The 21,672-nt window shown below is 47.3% G+C and overlaps 2 protein-coding genes across 4 annotated transcripts; both read right to left on the bottom strand.

The window, feature by feature from the left end:
* LOC118215132 (syntaxin-12-like) lies at nucleotides 1-9,884 on the bottom strand. 2 transcript variants are annotated; one of them, XM_035395573.1, is made up of 10 exons: nucleotides 9,650-9,880; nucleotides 7,713-7,902; nucleotides 5,854-5,923; nucleotides 4,221-4,320; nucleotides 3,708-3,845; nucleotides 3,112-3,155; nucleotides 2,232-2,334; nucleotides 1,899-1,971; nucleotides 1,395-1,477; nucleotides 1-883 (listed from the first exon to the last, which is right to left on the bottom strand). In XM_035395573.1, the coding sequence occupies exons 2-10, from the start codon at nucleotides 7,810-7,812 to the stop codon at nucleotides 791-793; spliced, it is 804 nt and encodes a 267-aa protein (XP_035251464.1). In that variant the 5' UTR covers nucleotides 7,813-7,902; nucleotides 9,650-9,880; the 3' UTR covers nucleotides 1-790. The 2 variants fall into 2 exon arrangements, with proteins under 2 accessions (XP_035251464.1, XP_035251472.1); XM_035395581.1 differs by lacking the exons at nucleotides 1-883; nucleotides 1,395-1,477 and adding an exon at nucleotides 1,532-1,590 and having other exon boundaries at nucleotides 9,650-9,884.
* Nucleotides 9,885-11,930: 2,046 nt separating this feature from the next.
* LOC118223916 (tRNA selenocysteine 1-associated protein 1-like) lies at nucleotides 11,931-17,926 on the bottom strand. 2 transcript variants are annotated; one of them, XM_035411106.1, is made up of 7 exons: nucleotides 17,732-17,926; nucleotides 16,464-16,561; nucleotides 16,235-16,334; nucleotides 15,769-15,821; nucleotides 14,399-14,543; nucleotides 14,126-14,159; nucleotides 11,931-12,929 (listed from the first exon to the last, which is right to left on the bottom strand). In XM_035411106.1, exons 1-7 carry the CDS (start codon nucleotides 17,753-17,755, stop codon nucleotides 12,799-12,801), a joined length of 585 nt encoding a protein of 194 aa, XP_035266997.1. In that variant the 5' UTR covers nucleotides 17,756-17,926; the 3' UTR covers nucleotides 11,931-12,798. The 2 variants fall into 2 exon arrangements, with proteins under 2 accessions (XP_035266997.1, XP_035266918.1); XM_035411027.1 differs by having other exon boundaries at nucleotides 14,399-14,549; nucleotides 17,732-17,925.
* Nucleotides 17,927-21,672: the final 3,746 nt, after the last annotated feature.

The following is a 21,672-nucleotide window of genomic DNA, read 5'->3' on the forward strand; positions in this document are numbered from 1 at the left end:
TTAAGACATTATCACTTTAATATTCTAATAGAAATGATATGTATATATACATTAAAATTCAAGTTTACAATTACTCAAAGAACTTTGAGACATGGTGGTATTTTCAAATTTTTTAGCAGACAGCTTTAAGACTGAAAGGCTTGTCCAGTTCATATTTTGGTACCAGTCATGGGTACTAAATAATAATAATAATAATAATAATAATAATAATAATAAACACTTTAAACACTAAAGAGCACATGTACAGCTAAACCACTGAAATTAAATGAACTTTCCAGGAAACTCACCCTGCTCAGTAAAGAAGAGCAGGGATATGTGGGAGAACAGGGCGAGTGCTAGGCTAACGCTAGGCCCTGTCTAATGTTAGGCTAACGGTCACCATGACAATCCTGTACAACACGTACCAGAACATGAACAATGAACAGGGACATCCCAGTCTTTAACCGGAGAAACAGAACCTTACCCCCAGTGCCACTTATATACACGAGTCCTACACATACCTGCTGCATAATTACCATGACAACGGTGAGAATAATCATTAGCTCTTCAGAATGCAACAGATGGAGTTTAGTGTTTAGTGCTGTACATATCACACAAATCAACACAGGGGAGGAATGCTGCCTTAATTGAAGTCCATGCGCTCAGACTCCTCCCTGATTGGGTGGCTTTAGGTCATGTGACTCAGGAGAGCAGGGCTAGCCTATGGTGGAGGCGTTTCTGTGGAGGGTAAGGCCCTGCCTCCCCCGCTCGGAGAGTAACGAATGAAAGGCCAGCGTGGAGTGAGGGGTCCTCATTTGGCAGCTTGCCAGATGATGACCCCCAGGATGGTAACCACGAGCGACAGCACCAGCGCCAGGATGCACATCTTCTTACGGGACTTTTTCTGCAGAGCAGAGAACAGGTGCGTCACACAGGGGGAGGGGTGGAGGGGACAGGGGGTATGGAGGGGGGGAGGGGACAGGGGGTATGGAGGGGTGGAGGGGACAGGGGGTATGGAGGGGGGGAGGGGACAAGAGGTACGGGTGGTGCTTCCTAAGTACATATCAAGGTCTACACGAGCACTTCTCCCCACATACCCAAGGACAGCTTCCCTGGAGTGTTTGGATGGGTTTTGGGTCATAATCTCCTAACCACTAAAATTATTTTCCTACAGAGAGCCTGCACTTGTAGTGAGTCTTTACTGACTGAGCTGCTCTATAGGGCCCAGCCTGCGCTCGTAGTGAGAGTCTTTACTGACTGAGCTGCTCTATAGGGCCCAGCCTGCGCTCGTAGTGAGAGTCTTCACTGACTGAACCGCTCTATAGGGCCCAGCCTGCGCTCATGGTGAGAGTCTTTACTGACTGAACCGCTCTATAGGGCCCAGTCTGCGCTTTTTATAGCTCCTCCACTCTTACCTGATAGTAGGCAGCCCTTTGCAACTGCTCAGTCCCCCGCTCAACGTGCACCTCTGCGCTCTCCACATTAGCCTCTATGCTATCTGAGACAGAAAAGAGACACCATGTTAGCCTCTATGCTATCTGAGACAGACACCATGTTAGCCTCTATGCTATCTGAGACAGAAAAGACACACCATGTTAGCCTCTATGCTATCTGAGACAGAGAAGAGACACCATGTTAGCTTCTATGCTATCTGAGACAGAAAAGAGACACCATGTTAGCATCTATGCTATTTGAGGCAGAGACACCATGTTAGTCTCTATGCTATCTGAGACAGAATAGAGACACCATGTTAACCTCTCTACACAGGTGTAGGGAGAGCTGACATCCTTGCCACAGAACACTGATCCGAGGACAGTGTCTGAGTGTAGCATACACTCAGGTGAGCAGAGAGCTGTTCCTGATTCAGGAAGAGAAAAGTAAAAAGCGAACAGTCCATGGTGGCTGCAAGGTTCACTCACCTATCATCTCCCCTTGGTCGTGTATCATAACTGCCAGGTCCTTGAAGATCTGGTTGACGTCCATGATGTCTGACTAAGAGCAGAGAGAGAATGAGACACACAGGAACCAGCGTCACAGTACGCTGCTGTCATGGTGAGGTGGCTGTTCACAGGAACTCCAGCAATCCTTAGGACTCCAATGAGCTCCTCTTTCAGAGGGAGGAGCGTGAAACTTCCTTTGGGTGCATTTTGCTTTGCCTTTAGTTAAATATTTGACAGACACCCTTATCAGTGTGGTTATGGGCTGTAACCCGTCCCTATAATACCAGCCCAGATTATACCAGATGTTCTCACCTCCAGCTGCCGGATGTTGGTCTCGCGTTCCTTGATCAGCTCCAGATCCTCCTCAGTGATCGCCACCTCCTGCTCCTGGCTCTGCGTCTGGCCCCAGTCATCACTACAGTAACACAGGGTCCAAAATCACTACAGTAACACAGGGTCCAATATCACTACTGAAACACAGGGTCCAAAATCACTACTGCAACACAGGGCCCAATATCACTACTGAAACACAGGGTCCAAAATCACTACTGAAACACATGGTCCAATATCACTACAGTAACACAGGGTCCAATATCACTACTGAAACACAGGGTCCAAAATCACTACTGCAACACAGGGCCCAATATCACTACTGAAACACAGGGCCCAATATCACTACTGAAACACAGGGTCCAATATCACTACTGAAACACAGGGTCCAATATCACTACTGCAACACAGGGCCCAATATCACTACTGAAACACAGGGTCCAATATCACTACTGAAACACAGGGCCCAATATCACTACTGAAACACAGGGCCCAATATCACTACTGAAACACAGGGCCCAATATCACTACAGTAACACAGGGTCCAATATCACTACTGAAACACAGGGTCCAATATCACTACTGCAACACAGGGCCCAATATCACTACTGCAACACAGGGCCCAATGTCACTACTGCAACACAGGGTCCAATATCACTACAGTAACACAGGGTCCAATATCACTACTGAAACACAGGGTCCAATATCACTACTGCAACACAGGGCCCAATGTCACTACTGAAACACAGGGTCCAAAATCACTACTGAAACACAGGGCCCAATATCACTACTGAAACACAGGGTCCAATATCACTACTGAAACACAGGGCCCAAGTTTAAGTGAACGAGTGTTTAAACTTACTTGTCAAAGGAAACGAGCTGCTCATCTCGATTCCCATCGTCAGCCTGTAAATGAGAGCTTAAATTGAAAGGCATGCAGCAGACACAGAGTCTACAGCTCCTGCTCAGCGCACCTTCCACACACACTACATTCAGCGTGCTACCTGTCACACGTGTTTACATTACATTACAGGCATTTAGCAGACGCTCTTATCCAGAGCGACTTACACAACTTTTTTACATAGCATTTTACATTGTATCCATTTATACAGCTGGATATATACTGAAGCAATTTCGATTAAGTACCTTGCTCAAGGGTACAACGGCAGTGTCCTTACCCGGGAATCGAACCTGCGACCTTTCGGTTACAAGCTCAGTTCCTTACCCACTGTGCTACACTCCGTCAAGTTTAACCCTTTAATGGACAAAGTCTGTGTGTTTCTACACAGGTTAAGAAATGTCTTTTGTGATGCTGAGGGGGAAGACGGGGAAACAACAGGGTCCGACAGGGAGGAGATGGGAGGAGACAGGGAGCAGCACTGACTGTGAGACAGAGAGGAGATGGGAGGAGACAGGAGGAGACAGGAGGAGATGGGAGGAGACAGGAGGAGCGCTTACGGAAAGACGGGACCCGGCGCGAGCTCTGGCCACAGACTCCTTCTCCTTCTCCGCGGCGCGGCGCTGGACCACCTGGAAGTTGTTGAGCGCTGCAGAGAAATCGTTCATGAGCCGCTCCTTCTGTAGCTTCTGCTGCCTCTGCAGGGAAACCCAGGGGGTTAGCCTTCCACCCACCCAGCACACCTGCACTAAACACACACACACACGCACACGCGCATGCACGCACGCACGCACACACTCACGCACGCACTCACACACACACGCACACTCACACGCACGCACGCACGCACGCACATGCACGCGCATGCACGCACACTCACGCACGCACACACCACGCACACTCACACACACACACGCACACTCACACGCACGCATGCACACAGGAGCACACACACTTACGCACGCACGCACGCACACACCACGCACGCACACACGCACACACGCACACACGCACGCACGCACGCACGCACACTCCATGCACACTCACACACACACACGCACACACACACTCACTTGCTCAGAGGGAGACAGTGGTAAGGGCAGAGACCCCAGGTCCTTTAGATGTTTGTTGGTCTCCTTAGCCAGCTGATTGGTGTAGTGCTGCAGCTGCTGCCTGTGGAGCAGAAACAGCCCTCAGCTGCAACTCCAGCTCAGTCACCATCCCACCAACATTCAAGCACCAAGGCTATCAGGTACCACCACAAGGGGGCAGTGTTGCTCACTGCATCTTAAAGGAAAATTGTACTGAGGAAAAACTCAAAGGAAGTTAAATTAAGAGCCTCTACTTTGGGTTCCACTTTTCCTTTTTTCACTCCGCAGTTCATACAGAAAAAGGTTAAGCTACGGTACAGTTTTAAACCATGAGGCAATCGCGAGTTACAGAATATAGCCCTAAGAACAGGAACTGAACTAGCATTATTGAGCTATGCGTTCCCTCAGCATATTCACAATTCTTTTTACACCAAAGGGATTTCGAATTGTGGGGAAAATAAGACCTGTGGCTAACGTATGCCGAAGAGAGTTTCACATTTTATTCTACGAGATGAATTATCATAAATCAACCATGAATTTTGAAGCCGTTATGCGCTTTAAAAAGTTGCTAACAAATTACTATTTTGAAACTACAACGATGGTTACATTCCAGCAACTGCTTCTCAGGTTTCCATACTTCCATACTTCCATCTGCATGCGAACACCAAGCCTCCGCTTTTATGGGGGTGTTGCTCTTTCTCTGCAGTCAGGGGGTGGGTCTTTATGGGGGTGCTGCTCTTTCTCTGCAGTCGGGGGGTGGGTCTTTATGGGAGTGTTGCTCTTTCTCTGCAGTCAGGGGGTGGGTCTTTATGGGGGTGCTGCTCTTTCTCTGAAGTCAGGGGGTGGGTCTTTATGGGGGTGCTGCTCTTTCTCTGCAGTCAGGGGGTGAGTCTTTATGGGGGTGCTGCTCTTTCTCTGCAGTCAGGGGGTGGGTCTTTATGGGGGTGTTGATCTTTCCCCAAAGTCAGGGGGTGGGTCTTTATGGGAGTGTTGCTCTTTCTCTGCAGTCAGGGGGTGGGTCTTTATGGGGGTGCTGCTCTTTCTCTGCAGTCAGGGGGTGGGTCTTTATGGGAGTGTTGCTCTTTCCCCAAAGTCAGGGGGTGGGTCTTTATGGGAGTGTTGCTCTTTCTCTGCAGTCAGGGGGTGGGTCTTTATGGGGGTGCTGCTCTTTCCCCGAAGTCAGGGGGTGGGTCTTTATGGGGGTGCTGCTCTTTCTCTGAAGTCAGGGGGTGGGTCTTTATGGGGGTGCTGCTCTTTCTCTGCAGTCAGGGGGTGGGTCTTTATGGGGGTGCTGCTCTTTCTCTGCAGTCAGGGGGTGGGTCTTTATGGGGGTGTTGATCTTTCTCTGCAGTCAGGGGGTGGGTCTTCATGGGGGGTTAAGTACGTATCAGCGTATTCACAACAGAATGCAGGGTCTTGTATTAAGCTTTACTCAAGTGGAGGGATCTTGAGAAGTGTGCAACACTGAGTGACATTGGTTGGGGGTAGACAAAGGCGATGTTTTCACTGGAACCACCACCCATTGTGTTGAGTATGCTGCTGGGAAATGGAGTCCTGGAGTCTCCACTCATTGTGTTGTGCGTGCTAATGGGAAATGGTGTCCAGGTTCACTTACAGTCTGTCCTCTAGCTCAGGAGTGTCCGGTTTGGAGCCCAGCTGGTACAGCATGCTTTTAATCTGGCCAGCTGCACAGAGAGACAGAGAGGAAGAGGGAGACAGAGGGGGAGAGAGAGAGAACAGAGTTAAGAGAGAGAACAGCACCAGAGTGCAGTGACACATCTGTGATCTGCATGGCTGGAAACAGAACTTTCAGTTCCAGAAGCCCCCCCCCCCCCCCCCCCCCTCAGCCACTTCTGCTTTAGAGTAAACACCTCCCCCGCTTTTACCCTACCGTCCCCCCCCACCCCTGCAGTCACACCCCACTAGGGCTGGGCGACATGAACAAAATCAAATATCACAATATTTTTTACCAATTTTGACCGATATTGTGATGATATAGTGGGGATGACTATTCATACTTTCACAAAATTACACGATGAGATTTTTTATAAATAATCATCAGTAATGCCTATGTAATAACTAAGTGAGTAAAGGCAAATAATAGAACAGCTAGAATAGTCAGGTAGGTTCAGAAAATAACATCACGTCAGTATTGTTGCCTTTAAAACCAGGAAAAGACAACACTTATGCCATATCACGATATACAAAATCCCAGACGATATGTAGTCTCATATCACAATATCGATATAATATCGATATATTGCCCAGCCCTACACCCAACCCCACCCCCTCACTTTTACCCTACAGTCCCCCCCACCCCGCAGTCACATACAAACACACACGTACGCACGCACACACACAAACACACACACGTACGCACGCACACACACAAACACACATTTACGCACGCACACACACGTATGCACGCACACACACACACACACGTACGGACGCATGCACACAAACACACATTTACGCACGCACACACACAAACACACACGTACGCACACGCACACACGTACGCACGCATAGACACACACACACGCACACACACACACACACACATTTACGCATGCATACACACAAACACACACGTACGCACGCATGCGTACAAACACACACGTACACACGCATACACACACACACACACATTTACGCACGCACACACACACACACACACGTACGCACGCACACACGCACGCACACACACACACACACGTACGCATGCATACACACACGTACGCACGCACACACACACACACGTACGCACGCACACACACACACGTACGCACGCACACACACACGCGCATACGCACGCACGCACACACACACGTACACACACGTACGCACAAACACACACGTACGCACGCACACAAACACACACACACACGTACGCATGCACACACACACGCGCGTACGCACGCATGCACACAAACACACACGTACGCACGCATGCACACAAACACACACGTACACAAACACACTCATAGTGGCAATGGGCATCACTTTGTACTCTGTAAGGTCAGAGCAACCCATAATCTAGATTTTACATTCAAAATTCTGGACCAGATGACAACACAATTACGATGTTATTCAGAAGCTCATAAATTAATGTGGTGATGAAATACTTAGTTAATACTCTTATTATTATTAATGCAGCTATAAAACAGTAGAAGTAAATAGATCATAAAACCTCCAAGACCACTGACCGATGACAGGGTGTGCCAGGGCGTGGCTGGGTGGGAAAGGGCGTGACAGGGTGTGGCAGGGCGGGGCTGGGCGTGGCAGGGTGTGGCAGGGCGTGGCTGTGTGGGGAAGGGCGTGGCAGGGTATGGGAGGGCGGGGCTGGGCGTGGCAGGGTGTGCCAGGGTGTGGCTGGGTGGGAAAGGGCGTGGCAGGGTATGGGAGGGCGGGGCTGGGCGTGGCAGGGTGTGGCAGGGCGGGGCTGGGATTTCTCCCCCCCCTCATACTCACTGTTCTGGGTGATTTTCTGGATGTTGGAGCTGCATGTCTGGATGAGGCTGCTGAAGTCGCGCGGCAGCGAGCGGTAGCTGTCTGGCTTCCCGTACGACATGGCTGCTGTGAGGACAGGGCGTGGTTCACAGGGGGGCGGGGCCCAGAGAGGGGCGGGGCTCACAGGAGGGCGGGGCTGGACAACACTGCCCTGTTGGAGGAGAGATGCATTAACACACATTTAGAAAACTCCACATTAAGAAAAAAAATTATATATACATATATATATTCATATACAGTATATGTATATATATCATTTTTTTCCGTATACATATATATTATATATATATATATATATATCCAGCGTTCTGCCATACTTCTGTAGCAAAGCCTCCCGAAAACTCTTCATTCAGTTGAGTGCCTGTGTGATCACACTTGCTCAATACAAGGCTTTCTATTGCGAGGTGTAATGGGGTTTTCGACATATTTTTACTCTTTAGGCGTATGATTTCAACTTTTTACTGCAGTCAAATGAAAAGTAAATGAATGAAAAATGTCAAGATATGGCAGTCTAATCGTAATACTTAAGTGTATCACAAAACAAAAATAAACAAAACAAACACAGAGAATCACATCGCATCGCGACTAAAGGGATAATATCCTATCGTGAGGGCCCTGGTGATTCCCAACCCTAACAACGAGCCAGTCACAGAGCAAGCAGCGTCTTCCTGGACGCAAACATTACCTCTAACTAATGGTACCGGTCTGTTCTCTTCGCTATGATTCTTGTAAACTACATGACAATCCCGCATAATATCAAGCTCTTCAATGCAATAGCATTTCGACTGTGCAACAGTCTGAGACTGAGATATTCAGAGCTTCCCACTCTATGGGCAGTTTTAATGAGCGCGAGCTGCGGTAACCAAAGGAAACCACTGCAATATCAGCATTTTCACGCATTTTAATCTCTTTCTGTGCGTTCTTATTCTTAACAGCATGTTTACAGCACACAGATGTGTGGGTAAGAGGGTGTGTTCATTTGCTAGCGCAGTGCTAGTGTCGGTTGTACCAGGCCCCAATATTGCAGGAAATGCCTCTCCGCTGTAGCGCTGGCGCGCATCCAAAATATAGTGGATCACTATTTGGCAGCGAAAGCACTACACCATAGATATTAGGACGATATTAGGACCAGCGTCTATCAGCTGTATTCGCGTTTTAAATAAAAATGTAATTCTCGTTGCCGACACAATGAAAAATATGGACTGAGGTCTATTTAAACATGTAATGGAAGCCATGGTTTTCATAATGAAAGACTGACCCATTTGCACCAGGTCAAGACATCACCACTGAATATACTGAAGAAGCAAGGTGACGTAGCAAACATTAGCTCGCGAGCGTAACTGCACACAAGCAAGGGCCAGTAAACAAACAAAATAAACAAGAATAACCAACTAACGATACCTGAGCCAATGCTTGCCATACACGGTAAACACCTATAAATCAAGAGTCGGTTAGACAGAAGAGCATAGGCAACACCTTGTGTCCGTAAATACCTTGTCCCACTATTGGTACCTATTTGGCTTATGTTAGCAACCATACAGACCCCATCATCAACAAGCTAATGTATTGTTAGCCTTTCAATGTGTATTCCGTTATTTTAGTCTAGTCTTTGCTAAAATGAAACCTCGCTTACAGCAATCACTCTAACAACATTATACATGCTGCTGTCAGTTTAACAGTTATGTTGTTGGACACAATGTTACGCGGCGTTAGCTGCGGACAGACCTAACTATAACATTACTCCAGACAGTTCATATTGGTCAGCTAGACTACTCTACCTTTTAGCGTAGCTACACAGTGCTATTTGGACGGCTGGTGAAGCAGGTAACATGTAAAAACTCATCGCCACATAAATGAAGAGCATTAGTTTTTCAGATGTGCAATAAATAAAACCTTACTTGTCTAAGAAGCTAGGTTAAGGGCCTCCGTACAAATGCTTCCGTTTCTCCAAATCGCCAGATGTTTCGTCACAGGCCAGGCCCCAAGACTGGCGGAAACGTCAAGAGAGTCGTTAAAAAGTGACGTATTTGAGGGCGTGGGGTTGCGCATTCACAGCTGCCGCGTTGTTCTTTAAAGACGTCCGCACGGATCATCCCAGGAGCTGTTAGGAGACCCTCAGACGTTCCACGCAGGATACGTATCTGTGAATATGCGCAGAATTTGCGCAGCATGACGCCCTCAAACTGAAGAAATATAACATGGCCTCCCGTACAATTTTAAATAGAATGTCAGATGATACCCATGTTGGTGGTCATTTCTGTATGTATTACTACCAGTTTCACTCTTTTCAAGGCAACCACAAAAGTACTTAATTGCCAAGATAAGTACCACATGAATATTTGCAGTACAATAATATTTAGACAGCAGCACATAATGCAAATGTATATTAACCTTCAAAACAATTACAACTAGGAAACATTGCATAACAGATTGAAATGACATAAGGGGTGGAAAACATAAAGCTAGACAGTGTACAGCTTTTCATTTTGAAATGGTCCCCATGTCTGACTGGAAGAAAACTCTGGAAGCTAAATGCTCCCAGTCATAGCTATGAACCAATCCCATCAACTTTATGATTGTCAGACACACTATGTCAAGTTAGATTTCTGTGGCTCACCCTTTAAAATACAGGATAACATCTATTCAAGCATGTCAAAACAACACGTGTACAATGCAATTAACTAGTACGGTGCATGTTACTAGTGCATTTTTTAAACTTCGTTTTACTGGTGGAAACCATAGATATACCACCATTTATTTTGCATTCATATTTGTCTAAGCACAAGACAGCCCAATTCTATGCATATGAAGGAGAGTGATGACATCGGTCGGAAGGGAACCATTTATACATACATTAACTTTGTCAAATCCACCCAACACAGGGCAAGGATACCCCTGAGCTGGACTGTACCATTCCCATACGCTCCGCCCCTGAGCCGGACTGTACCATTCCCATACGCTCCGCCCCTGAGCCGGACTGTACCATTCCCATACGCTCCGCCCCTGAGCCGGACTGTACCATTCCCATACGCTCCGCCCCTGAGGTAGACTGTACCATTCCCATACGCTCCGCCCCTGAGCCGGACTGTACCATTCCCATATGCTCCGCCCCTGAGCCGGACTGTACCATTCCCATACGCTCCGCCCCTGAGCCGGACTGCACCATTCCCACATGCACTGCAGTGTGCCGCTCTAATTACAAAAAAGGTGGACCTGTAAAACCAGTGTCAACCCGTTTCTGGTTCAGGTGTCATTTTTACATATCAGATACAAGGCTAAGCATGCATTAATTTGTGCTTATTCACATAGGATCTGCGCTGGACATTTTTACACGTTATTAGCCTGCTGACTAAAGCACAGTAAGCCAAGTAGTTAGCTAAAGCAAGTAAACATTTCAATAGCTACTTGCTTAACTATCAAGCTACCCAGCTAGCCCGCGACTCCAGGATTTAACTACGACATTTCCGTAATGTGAATTGAACCAAATTTAACATGGCAAGCCAGCTACAGAACCTTGCTAGCTACCTTCATAGCTGAGAAAGCTAAGAGGCTATTAAGTTAAGTAACCAACCTACCAGTAACTTGTATTTATGCATGTGCAAAACAATGTGCCAAAGAACACAATCATGTGTTAGACTTATATCCAATAAAGGGGTATATCCATATGACACCTGAACCGGAAAAAGACTGACACAGGTTTTTTAGGTCCACCTTTTTTGTAATTACACCGTCCCATGGCTCCTGCTGTCCGTCTCCATGGAGACGGTGACACACTCACATGACCTGCTTCAGCCAATGATAAAAGGCTGTTCAGGAAAGCCCCTCCAGCACACAGAGTAAAAGGACATTTCCACCCCTACAGTGCTGCTCGGTCATGAGCTGCACATTTATACTCGGTGCAGTTCTACAGTCAGCTGTTTGCATTAAGCAACAGCACCCTCCGTACACAGCAGGGAACCACAGGCTTCAATCAGCTCACGGGGTGTAAACACATTTCTGCCCAAACATTTAACGTTCCTCTCCGTTACCAGGGAGTTTTCCCTTGCCACTGTTACCTTAGGCCTGCTCCTGTGGGGGTTTAGGCCAGGGCTGTCTGTGAAGGGTACTGTGACAATTGTTTGTGAAATGCACTACATAAATAACTTTTGATGTGATTCATATTAAAAACTCAAGACCATCAAAAGAGAAATATTCTTTATTTTTTTTTTTGCAAAATAACACAAGATGGCGAAATTGTTCTGAAAGGTCTACAGGTAACTAATCTGTACATTTATTTCACTGATATTCTCCGGTGATTCCGAAGAGATGAAATTTTATGGTGAAAAATGCACTCGGGGGGACATGTACTCTAGTCAATGTTCGGCACACATTCAACACAAACACTACTTAAATTGCACCTTGGGTAACCAAAACAAATGTGTGTGCAATAATGGCAATGCCGTAGTTTAGACTGCTGTGAGTATCTACAGCAGAAAAGCACTCCGCACTGCACTCTGCCTCAGGAGAGAGTCGGCTTGGAATGCGCTAATGTTTACTGGACATAAAGAACAAGCTGAATCAGACTGCCACCTTTCTGTGAACGTCCTCCAATCCCACAAGATCCACACTGCGTGTACAGAGATGCACAGCCCAGACCTGCTGAAATTAAACACAGACAAGCTGCTAAAGAATCTTCTGTTGCAGGAAGGGATTTTCTGTTCAGATTCCCCAGTCCACACTGAGGTCCTCCCTTACTCCTTGTGTATACAGGGCAGTTTCTTTGTGTATACCAGTGTCCCCAGACCAGTCCGTGGTTCACAGCTGCTGCTTACTCATAAGCCCCTACAAAGAAAGGGTGGGGGGGCAAGGACGAAACGGGCAGCGAAAGATGCAAGAGAAAAGAATCCTGCAGATTCTGAGGGAAGCAGAGGAACGTCATCCAGGAGAGTTCAGAATGCCAGCCCAGCCTGGCTCAAAATGACCTTTAACCTTCCATAGGGCCTATAGATAAGACTGAGTGGACCGTTCAGACGCGAGTCATGTCATGTGACGTGCGAGCAGAGGTGGGCTAAAGGGAGATGGGGAGGTGGGCGGAGTCCCGGGGCGGCCAATGGCATTCCATCAGGGCATCATACAGCTCCTCGCTCTCCTCCATGAACTGCCTGTTGGCCTCAGTCACGTCCAGCTGCTCCCCGGGATCTGCGCAGACATACAGGACACACAGCGCTCAGCTGCGCAGAAATACAGGACACACAGCACTCAGCTGCGCAGAGATACAGGACACACAGCAGCGCAGAGATACAGGACACACAGCGCTTAGCTGCGCAGAGATACAGGACACACAGCTGCGCAGATATACAGGACACACAGCTGCGCAGAGATACAGGACACACAGCTGCGCAGATATACAAGACACACAGCGCTCAGCTGCGCAAAGATACAGCACAGCGCTCAGCTGCGCAGAGATACAGGACACACAGCAGCGCAGAGATACAGGACACACAGCGCTTAGCTGCGCAGAGATACAGGACACACAGCTGCGCAGAGATACAGGACACACAGCTGCGCAGATATACAAGACACACAGCGCTCAGCTGCGCAAAGATACAGGACACACAGCTGCACAGAGATACAGGACACAGCGCTTAGCTGCGCAGAGACACAGGACACACAGCAGCGCAGATATGCAAGACACACAGCTGCGCAGAGATACAGGACACACAGCGCTCAGCTGCGCAAAGACACAGGACACACAGCTGCGCAAAGACACAGGACACACAGCTGTGCAGAGACACAGGACACACTGCTGCGCAGAGATACCGGACACACAGCGCTCAGCTGCGCAGAGATACAGGACACACAGCTGCGCAGATATACAGGACACACAGCTGCGCAAAGACACAGGACACACAGCTGCTCAGAGATACAAGACACATAGCGCTCAGCTGTGCAGAGATACAAGACACATCGCGCTCAGCTGCACAGAGATACAGGACACACAGCACTCAGCTGCTCAGAGATACAAGACACATAGCGCTCAGCTGCGCAGAGATACAAGACACACAGCGCTCAGCTGCCCAGAGATACAGGACACACAGCACACAGCTGCGCAGAGATACAGGACACACAGCTGCGCAAAGACACAGGACACACAGCTGTGCAGAGATACAGGACACACAGCTGTGCGGACATACAGGACACACAGCTGCGCAGATATACAGGACACACAGCACACAGCTGCTCAGAGATACAAGACACATAGCGCTCAGCTGCGCAGAGATACAGGACACACAGCGCTCAGCTGAGCAGAGATACAGGACACACAGCACTCAGCTTAGCTTCCTCACAAGACAAAAAAGATTTTTTGAAAAAGAAAAAATAGCCAATAAACTCACCCTCTAGTCCGTCATCTTCAACGTCTTCATATGCCTAAAATGAAAGGACATGTCAGCAATTTACAATCTAAAGTTTCAGTAAAACGTCATATTAACATATTTAAAATCTTAGTTAAGCATGAGGTGGGTGTTTATCTGAAGAGCAGACATATTGTTCCTTACTGTAATAGCACAATGAGTGTGTGTGTGAGAGTGTGAGTGTCTGAATGTGTAAGTGTGTGTGTCAGTGTGTGTGAGAGTGTGTGAGTGTGTGTGTGTGAGTATGGGCAGTACCTGTGTGCTGTAGTCGTACTGGTTGTAGTAGCTGGCGGTGCTGTGCTCATAGCCCCAGTTGTTGTAGTAGTTGGGGTACTGCTGGTAGTACTGGCCGTGACCGTAGGGGTACGGCTGAGCACAGCGCCCATCTGGGGGACCCCCTCTGTTCCTGACAGGAACCACAGACACAAGAGCAGCCCACGTTACCGCAATGCAACAATAACAGTGTGCCTGATAGGTCAGCACACACAGAAACTAACCAATCAAGTCCTGAGAAGGCTGATGACATCATAATTGGAATACTGCTGGCAGGAAATCAATAGCAGACAACAACACAAGCCACAGCTAGCACACTCTACAGTCAGTCTGTGTGAGGAGGAGACGCGGAGGAGGCTCTGTGTGAGGTGGTGGTGCAGGTGGAGGGCACTGTGAGAGAGGTGGAGGTGCAGGACGCTGTGTGTGAGGTGGAGGTGCAGGTGGAGGACACTGTGTGAGGTGGAGGTGCAGGACGCTCTGTGTGAGGTGGAGTTGCAGGGGGAGGACACTGTGTGTGAGGTGGAGGATGCCGTGTGTGAGGTGGAGGTGCAGGACTCGGTGTGTACGGTGGAGGACACTGTGTGTGAGGTGGAGGTGCAGGTGGAGGACACTGTGTGTGAGGTGGAGGTGCAGGAGGCTGTGTGTGAGGTGCAGGTGGAGGTGGAGGACGCCGTGTGTGAGGTGCAGGTGGAGGACGCTGTGTGTGAGGTGGAGGTGCATGTGGAGGACGCTGTGTGTGAGGTGGAGGTGCATGTGGAGGACGCTGCGTGTGAGGTGCAGGTGGAGGACGCTGTGTGTGAGGTGGAGGTGCATGTGGAGGACGCTGCGTGTGAGGTGCAGGTGGAGGACGCTGTGTGTGAGGTGGAGGTGCATGTGGAGGACGCTGCGTGTGAGGTGCAGGTGGAGGACGCTGTGTGTGAGGTGCAGGTGGAGGACACTGTGTGTGAGGTGGAGGTGCATGTGGAGGACGTTGTGTGTGAGGTGCAGGTGGAGGTGCATGTGGAGGACGCTGTGTGTGAGGTGCAGGTGGAGGTGCATGTGGAGGACGCTGTGTGTGAGGTGCAGGTCGAGGTGCAGGTGGAGGACGCTGTGTGTGAGGTGCAGGTGGTGCAGGTGGAGGACGCAGTGTGTGAGGTGCAGGTGCAGATGGAGGACGCTGTGTGTGAGGTGCAGGTGGAGGTGCAGGTGGAGGACGCTGTGTGTGAGGTGCAGGTGGAGGACGCTGTGTGTGAGGTGCAGGTGGAGGATGCTGTGTGTGAGGTGCAGGTGGAGGACGCTGTGTGTGAGGTGCAGGTGGAGGACGCTGTGTTTGAGGTGAAGGTGGAGGTGCAGGTGGAGGATGTTGTGCGTACCTGCCGTCCCCTTGCCTCCCATACGTGGCGCGGTTCAACTTGAACCTTTTGGGCTGCAGAGAAAGTGAGAAATCATGAGAAAGAGACGAGAGGAGCACCTGCCTGATAACAACCCTTAACACACCTGCCACGCCCATACCTGTCCCGCCCACGCCTGTCCCGCCCATACCTGTCCCACCCATACCTGTCCCACCCACACCTGTCCCGCCCACACAGACCACACACGCTCTGAGATGGTGCGGAAAGCTGTGCTTAATGAACAGGCGTATGATGCCCTGGAGTAATTTATCACATCAATATTAGGAATCGTAAGGAATACTGTTTGACCAATCAGCATCCAGGACCAGAGCTCCAGAAATTGATGTATGTAGCAGCGCTGTCAGGAATCCCCTGCAGAATGTGAGGACATTGGGACAGTCAGGGTGAAGGGTTAAGGGTTAAGGTTAAAGCAGGGGGAGTTGGGTACCGGTGTGGCTCCAGGAAGGGGTTTCCCGTTGATCTTACGGAGACACCTTTCTGCCGTCGCTTCGTCCGCCAGCTCCACAAAGCAGTACCCCGCAGCGCCCCTAAAACCCGAAAAAACACAGCCTTACACAGGACCGAGAATGCAGCCTTACACAGGTCCGAGAACACAGCCTTACATGGGACCGAGAACACAGCCTTACACACACACACATCACACACAGCTGTCTCACCATGTCATCTTATTGCGAATAATCCTCACCCCCACCACCAGCTCCCCCATGGTGGCGAAGGCGCGGGAGATGAACTTCTCATCCATGTAGGGCTCCAGCTGGAGGGACATGGGAACCAGGGAACAGGAAGTTACACATCAAATCACAGAGCAGCATTAAACCCTGTGGTGTGGATCTGTGTGAGGACAGGAGCCTGAGCATGAACTGCACATTACAGAACTCAACCCAGCCCATAAGCATACATTACACACAACTCAACCCAGCCCATAAGCATACATTACACACAACTCAACCCAGCCCATAAGTATACATTACACACAACTCAACCCAGCCCATAAGCACACATTACACACAACTAAACCCAGCCCATAAGCACACATTACACACAACTAAACCCAGCCCATAAGCATACATTACACACAACTCAACCCAGCCCATAAGCATACATTACACACAACTCAACCCAGCCCATAAGCATACATTACACACAACTCAACCCAGCCCATAAGCATACATTACACACAACTCAACCCAGCCCATAAGCACACATTACACACAACTAAACCCAGCCCATAAGCACACATTACACACAACTAAACCCAGCCCATAAGCATACATTACACACAACTCAACCCAGCCCATAAGCATACATTACACACAACTCAACCCAGCCCATAAGTACACATTACACACAACTAAACCCAGCCCATAAGCGCACATTACACACAACTCAAACCAACCAGAATCAAGCTAGACTCCTATTCATTTCGACTGGGCTATGTGACAGTGCTTCAGATACCCCGCTGAACGGTTCTGAACCCTAATGGAAATGATTTCGTTCAGTATCAAGTTCGTACCAGTATCAAGTTGGCTGGTTAGATACCAACACGTCACCCTACCGAGTGAGCTTTGCTTAATTAATTGCGAGATTAGCGCACCTGTCGCCGGTGATAACTGGAAACTGCTTAAACGATAATTAAATACCATGTGTATGGTCAAAGTAACGCCGGCTAGCTTGCATGTTTAACTGACAATCCGATATAGACTAGCTAGCTAGTCACAGTTTTGTTCATTAACCAACTGACGCTACATATTTTATCCCTAAAGCTAAGTTACCGCGTTACCTCGCATAGCTAACAACGTATTAGTTTATGCAGGCAATTGAGTGTTTCGTTTTCCTGTTCGTAGCTCTAACTAGCTGTCCTTGCATGCTAGCTAGCACAAGCAACCTGGCTCGGCCTTTCGAAATTCAAGGGAAGAAGACTCACATTGCCCATCCATAGACAACTCATTTTGTTCGTATACTTTCACCAGTTCTTCAGCTTGAATAAAAATTGGGTCGAACTTCGGTCATGAGCTATTTCGATACCAATAACTAGCTGACTAACAAGATAAATCTACTGAACAGCATCAGTGCGATGCGTCCTGCACTCTAACCCGGGTCACTCCATGATGCATTTGAAACAGCGACGCCACGTGGCCGGGAGGGGAACTCAGACTTTGTCCCTGGCAGTCATCATCGTCTGCTAGAGCAGTAGAGAGAGAAAAATACCACCAGACTGTGAACCTATACGGTCTATGCTGTGAACTCAAACTCTACTTACAAACTGCATATCCCTTGAAAATTATTCTGTAATGATATATATTTTACATGTGGTTTTATAAAAGTGGCACTGAAAATGTGATGTGTAGGTTTACAACTGTGAATACTGTGCACACATAATGCTGGGTTTGGACCCTACACTACACACAGCTGGTTTTGATCTGACAACCAGGGCAGTACTACAGTGCAGTACAATGTCTGTACATTGAGGGTCTAGAAATAAACTGATGCCCTTTTTATATTTTTATTACTTTATCAGATGCCCTTATCCAGAGCAATTACATGTTTTACATACTATCCAATTATACACCTTGACATTTACTTAAGTAGTGCAGGTACTACCATTTTATCTTTACTTAGCAGGTGTTACAATTTTAACCTGCAACTTCTGAGTTGTAGCTAAAATCCCTTCTGCCATTCCAAATGGCCTAAACTAGCCTCCTTCCTTCCTTCCTTCCTTCCTCCCTTCCTTCATAAATTCACTCATCTGAAGCGGCTACTGATTCTGCTATATTGGCATGTCCCTGTTCTCCAGACAAGATGGAGAATACGTTTTTGGATCATTTACTTCCCTAATGCTGCAGAAGGATAAGGTCCACAGAAGTGGTACTGGCATAGGACTGAAGGCATGGTCTGTATCAGTGGAACAGAATACTTGTTCCATCAGGTGGTACATTTTAAATTTCTGATGCAAAAATGCTTTTCTTATTTATACATTTGTATAAGTGTTCATTAAGCAAAGGATAAAGGTGCATATTTACCTTTTCCTAATTGATAAACAGGAAAATAAAACTGAATTTTGAAGAAACTGTAATTTCTGAACGGAAGAGTTGAAGGTCTGGTACAGCATGTCCAATTTTGCACTGACGGTTCACTTTTGATTGGCCCCCCAATAAACATGGGACCAATTTAAAGACATTTGGTTATTCAGGCGGCAAAAAATTCTGTTACCTTCTGGAACATTCTGTACAATAAACAGGAAGTGAGGCACCACTCTTGAGTGGTTTGCGGTGTTCCGCATCACAAGTTTTGTGGGCATGTTCTGGGGGCAGGAGCGTTGGCAGTGAAATTGTGTAAATGACCACGCCTCCACTCCTTCAGTCGCCATGCCCACAAGATTCTGCATTCCGCCCTCTTTCTGTTTGAAATCGCTCAGGGAATGTTCTGGAGCTCTTAAATGGAACTGATTCCCCAGTTACTGCAGCTGGTTAATCACACAGTGCCACAGTGCATCACGAAACAACACTGAAATCACTGCATTATAAGCACAGTGTTACAAAGAAAAGAATGCGGTTCATTGCAAACTCGGGCCACCTTGCTTCACATTCTGCTTCAAATTCTCCATGTTTCAGCCCAGTGATTTATTACTGCTCCCGCTATGCATGGATGTATTATTTCACAGCTACTTATGGGGTAATGAATCGCAGTTAGAGTACTGATTAATAATAACACACGTAAACCAGAGCAGCCGATTCTGCCCTACAGGCAAGCTGTGTAAGCTGTTCTGGGAGGAAAAGCGCCACACACTTTGGGCAATCGATGTAACTTCATTTAATGCAGAAGCAATCCGTTTCTAACACACATTCATGTTTTACAGTACAAAAATAAAACACATTCATGTATTCCAGTACAAAAATAGACACATTCATGTTTTCCAGCACAAAAACAAAACAGATATCTTCATTTTTTCGCTGTGGCGCTGAGTTTGGGTGCGAGGGTACGTGCGAGACTACGTGCGAGGCCAGAGGTTTGGGCCAGTCAGCTCAGCAACAGGAACGGGGGGTCAGAGCAGTTTGTGAAGAAGAGCTGGGACCACCGTCATGCCTAGCTGCAGCAGGAGTGGAGTTGGCACCATGGCAGAAGCTGACCCCTGAGGAGCAGATTTAACACACACACTATATCAACACAATACCTATGGCATACAACACCAGTAGGGTGCAATGCAGCATGGTCCGTGTAATGCATTTGGATAAGTTTGCATTTCCTCAATTTAAAAAACACACTGCAATTTTACTATAGGCTACGAATAGCCTACCAGTGCTTCTCACACAAGCGTGGACCACAATAAACCTGAATTCAGGTCAAAACAAGCAGCTTCCCCCCTCGTCCACGGTTTAGGACCCTTGATAACTTCTTCATAACTCACCCAGGGGGCTAGGCTAGTTTCTGTAAGTACTGTAACTATAGTAACTACAGTAGACTCATCAGACACGGTATTAGGTTCTACCTGCCACAGCTGGCACCAGAATGGCTGAGACTAAACTGTGGACTGTGGATCCAGGCACTAGAAAATTTCTTAACAAGTTAAACTGCCCAGCAGCTGTAAAATGATATTATCCATAATTGTGTTTCTAATTTAAAACTGTTATTTCCCAAGACTTTTTTTTTTACCTTTACTTCACTGGTCTTTAGCCAACTCTTTCAACCCGAGTGACTTACAAAGCAAACATAAGTGCAAAGATCAGGGATCCAGGAGCAATCATAGCATTGTCCCAGAGCAGACTCTACTGATAACTTGTGAACAACCCTGTTGAATATTGAACTAAGTTATACAAAGAAGAACAGAACTACCCAAATAAGCATTAAACCAAATAAATAAATGATTGGTGCTATTTTAGCAGAATATTTAAGTTTACCTTTGTACTTGGGTCGTGTTTGGCGGATTTATTCACCGGCATCTACACATGGGAAAAAAGTTGCATATTTTATCAAATTTTATCCAAAAAATTATTGCAGCTAGTAGGATATTGGCAGGTAGCCTCTGTAACTTGTATACAGTTACAAAATTATTCTTATTTTTGGAAAGTCACTCACCTCAGAGTCTTTCACCTCATGTTCCTTCCCCACAAGTTGACTCACCACACACTGGAGCACCATCAAGGCTAGAACCACGCAGACTAAAAGTTTGTTCATGTTGAGGGTTTGTTCAGATGCTCTTCAGCAACTCTATGAACAGAAGAAGACCTCATCACAGCTCTTTTAACTGACAGCGCCTCAGGGGAGGCGTATCAACGCTGTCATCCACTGGCTACAGGATTTCCTTTGTGATCCGCGTCTGTTTGAGGATGGTTCTCATCCTGCTCATGAACATAAAACAACCATTTGCTTTCAAATGTAATGTCAATAACTGATAATGCACAGATAGAACAGCTATCACTACACCTGGCTTGTGAAAAGCTTATAAAAAATTATAGCAATTTATACTGAATTTGACATTGAAACAGATCACGAAAGCCTAGACAGAAAGTAGTCGCTATGGGTGACTGGTGACAACTGGCTACGGTCACACTAACGGTAGTCTAACAAAACTTCAATGCTAGCTTGTCATCTTACGTTTAAAACCTTTAAAAAGTCACACGTAGCAACTACTTTATGTATAGCCTTTCCTGCCTGTATATCTCAGTAAGTTAGTCTATCGAAACTCTGGTACTACCTGATCATCTTACATTCAAAACTTTTAAAAATATTTGTGACCCCTTCTATCATAATCAGACAGAAGTCGCTATGAGCAATTTCATATGAATCAATGTTTGTCATCAAATATGTAAATTTTTGGCTGTTTGGTTTCATCTTATTTTAGTAGGACAACAGGCTTTCATAAAATAT

The sequence above is a fragment of the Anguilla anguilla genome, chromosome 1 (genome assembly GCF_013347855.1).
Source record: "Anguilla anguilla isolate fAngAng1 chromosome 1, fAngAng1.pri, whole genome shotgun sequence".
NCBI lineage: Eukaryota > Metazoa > Chordata > Actinopteri > Anguilliformes > Anguillidae > Anguilla > Anguilla anguilla.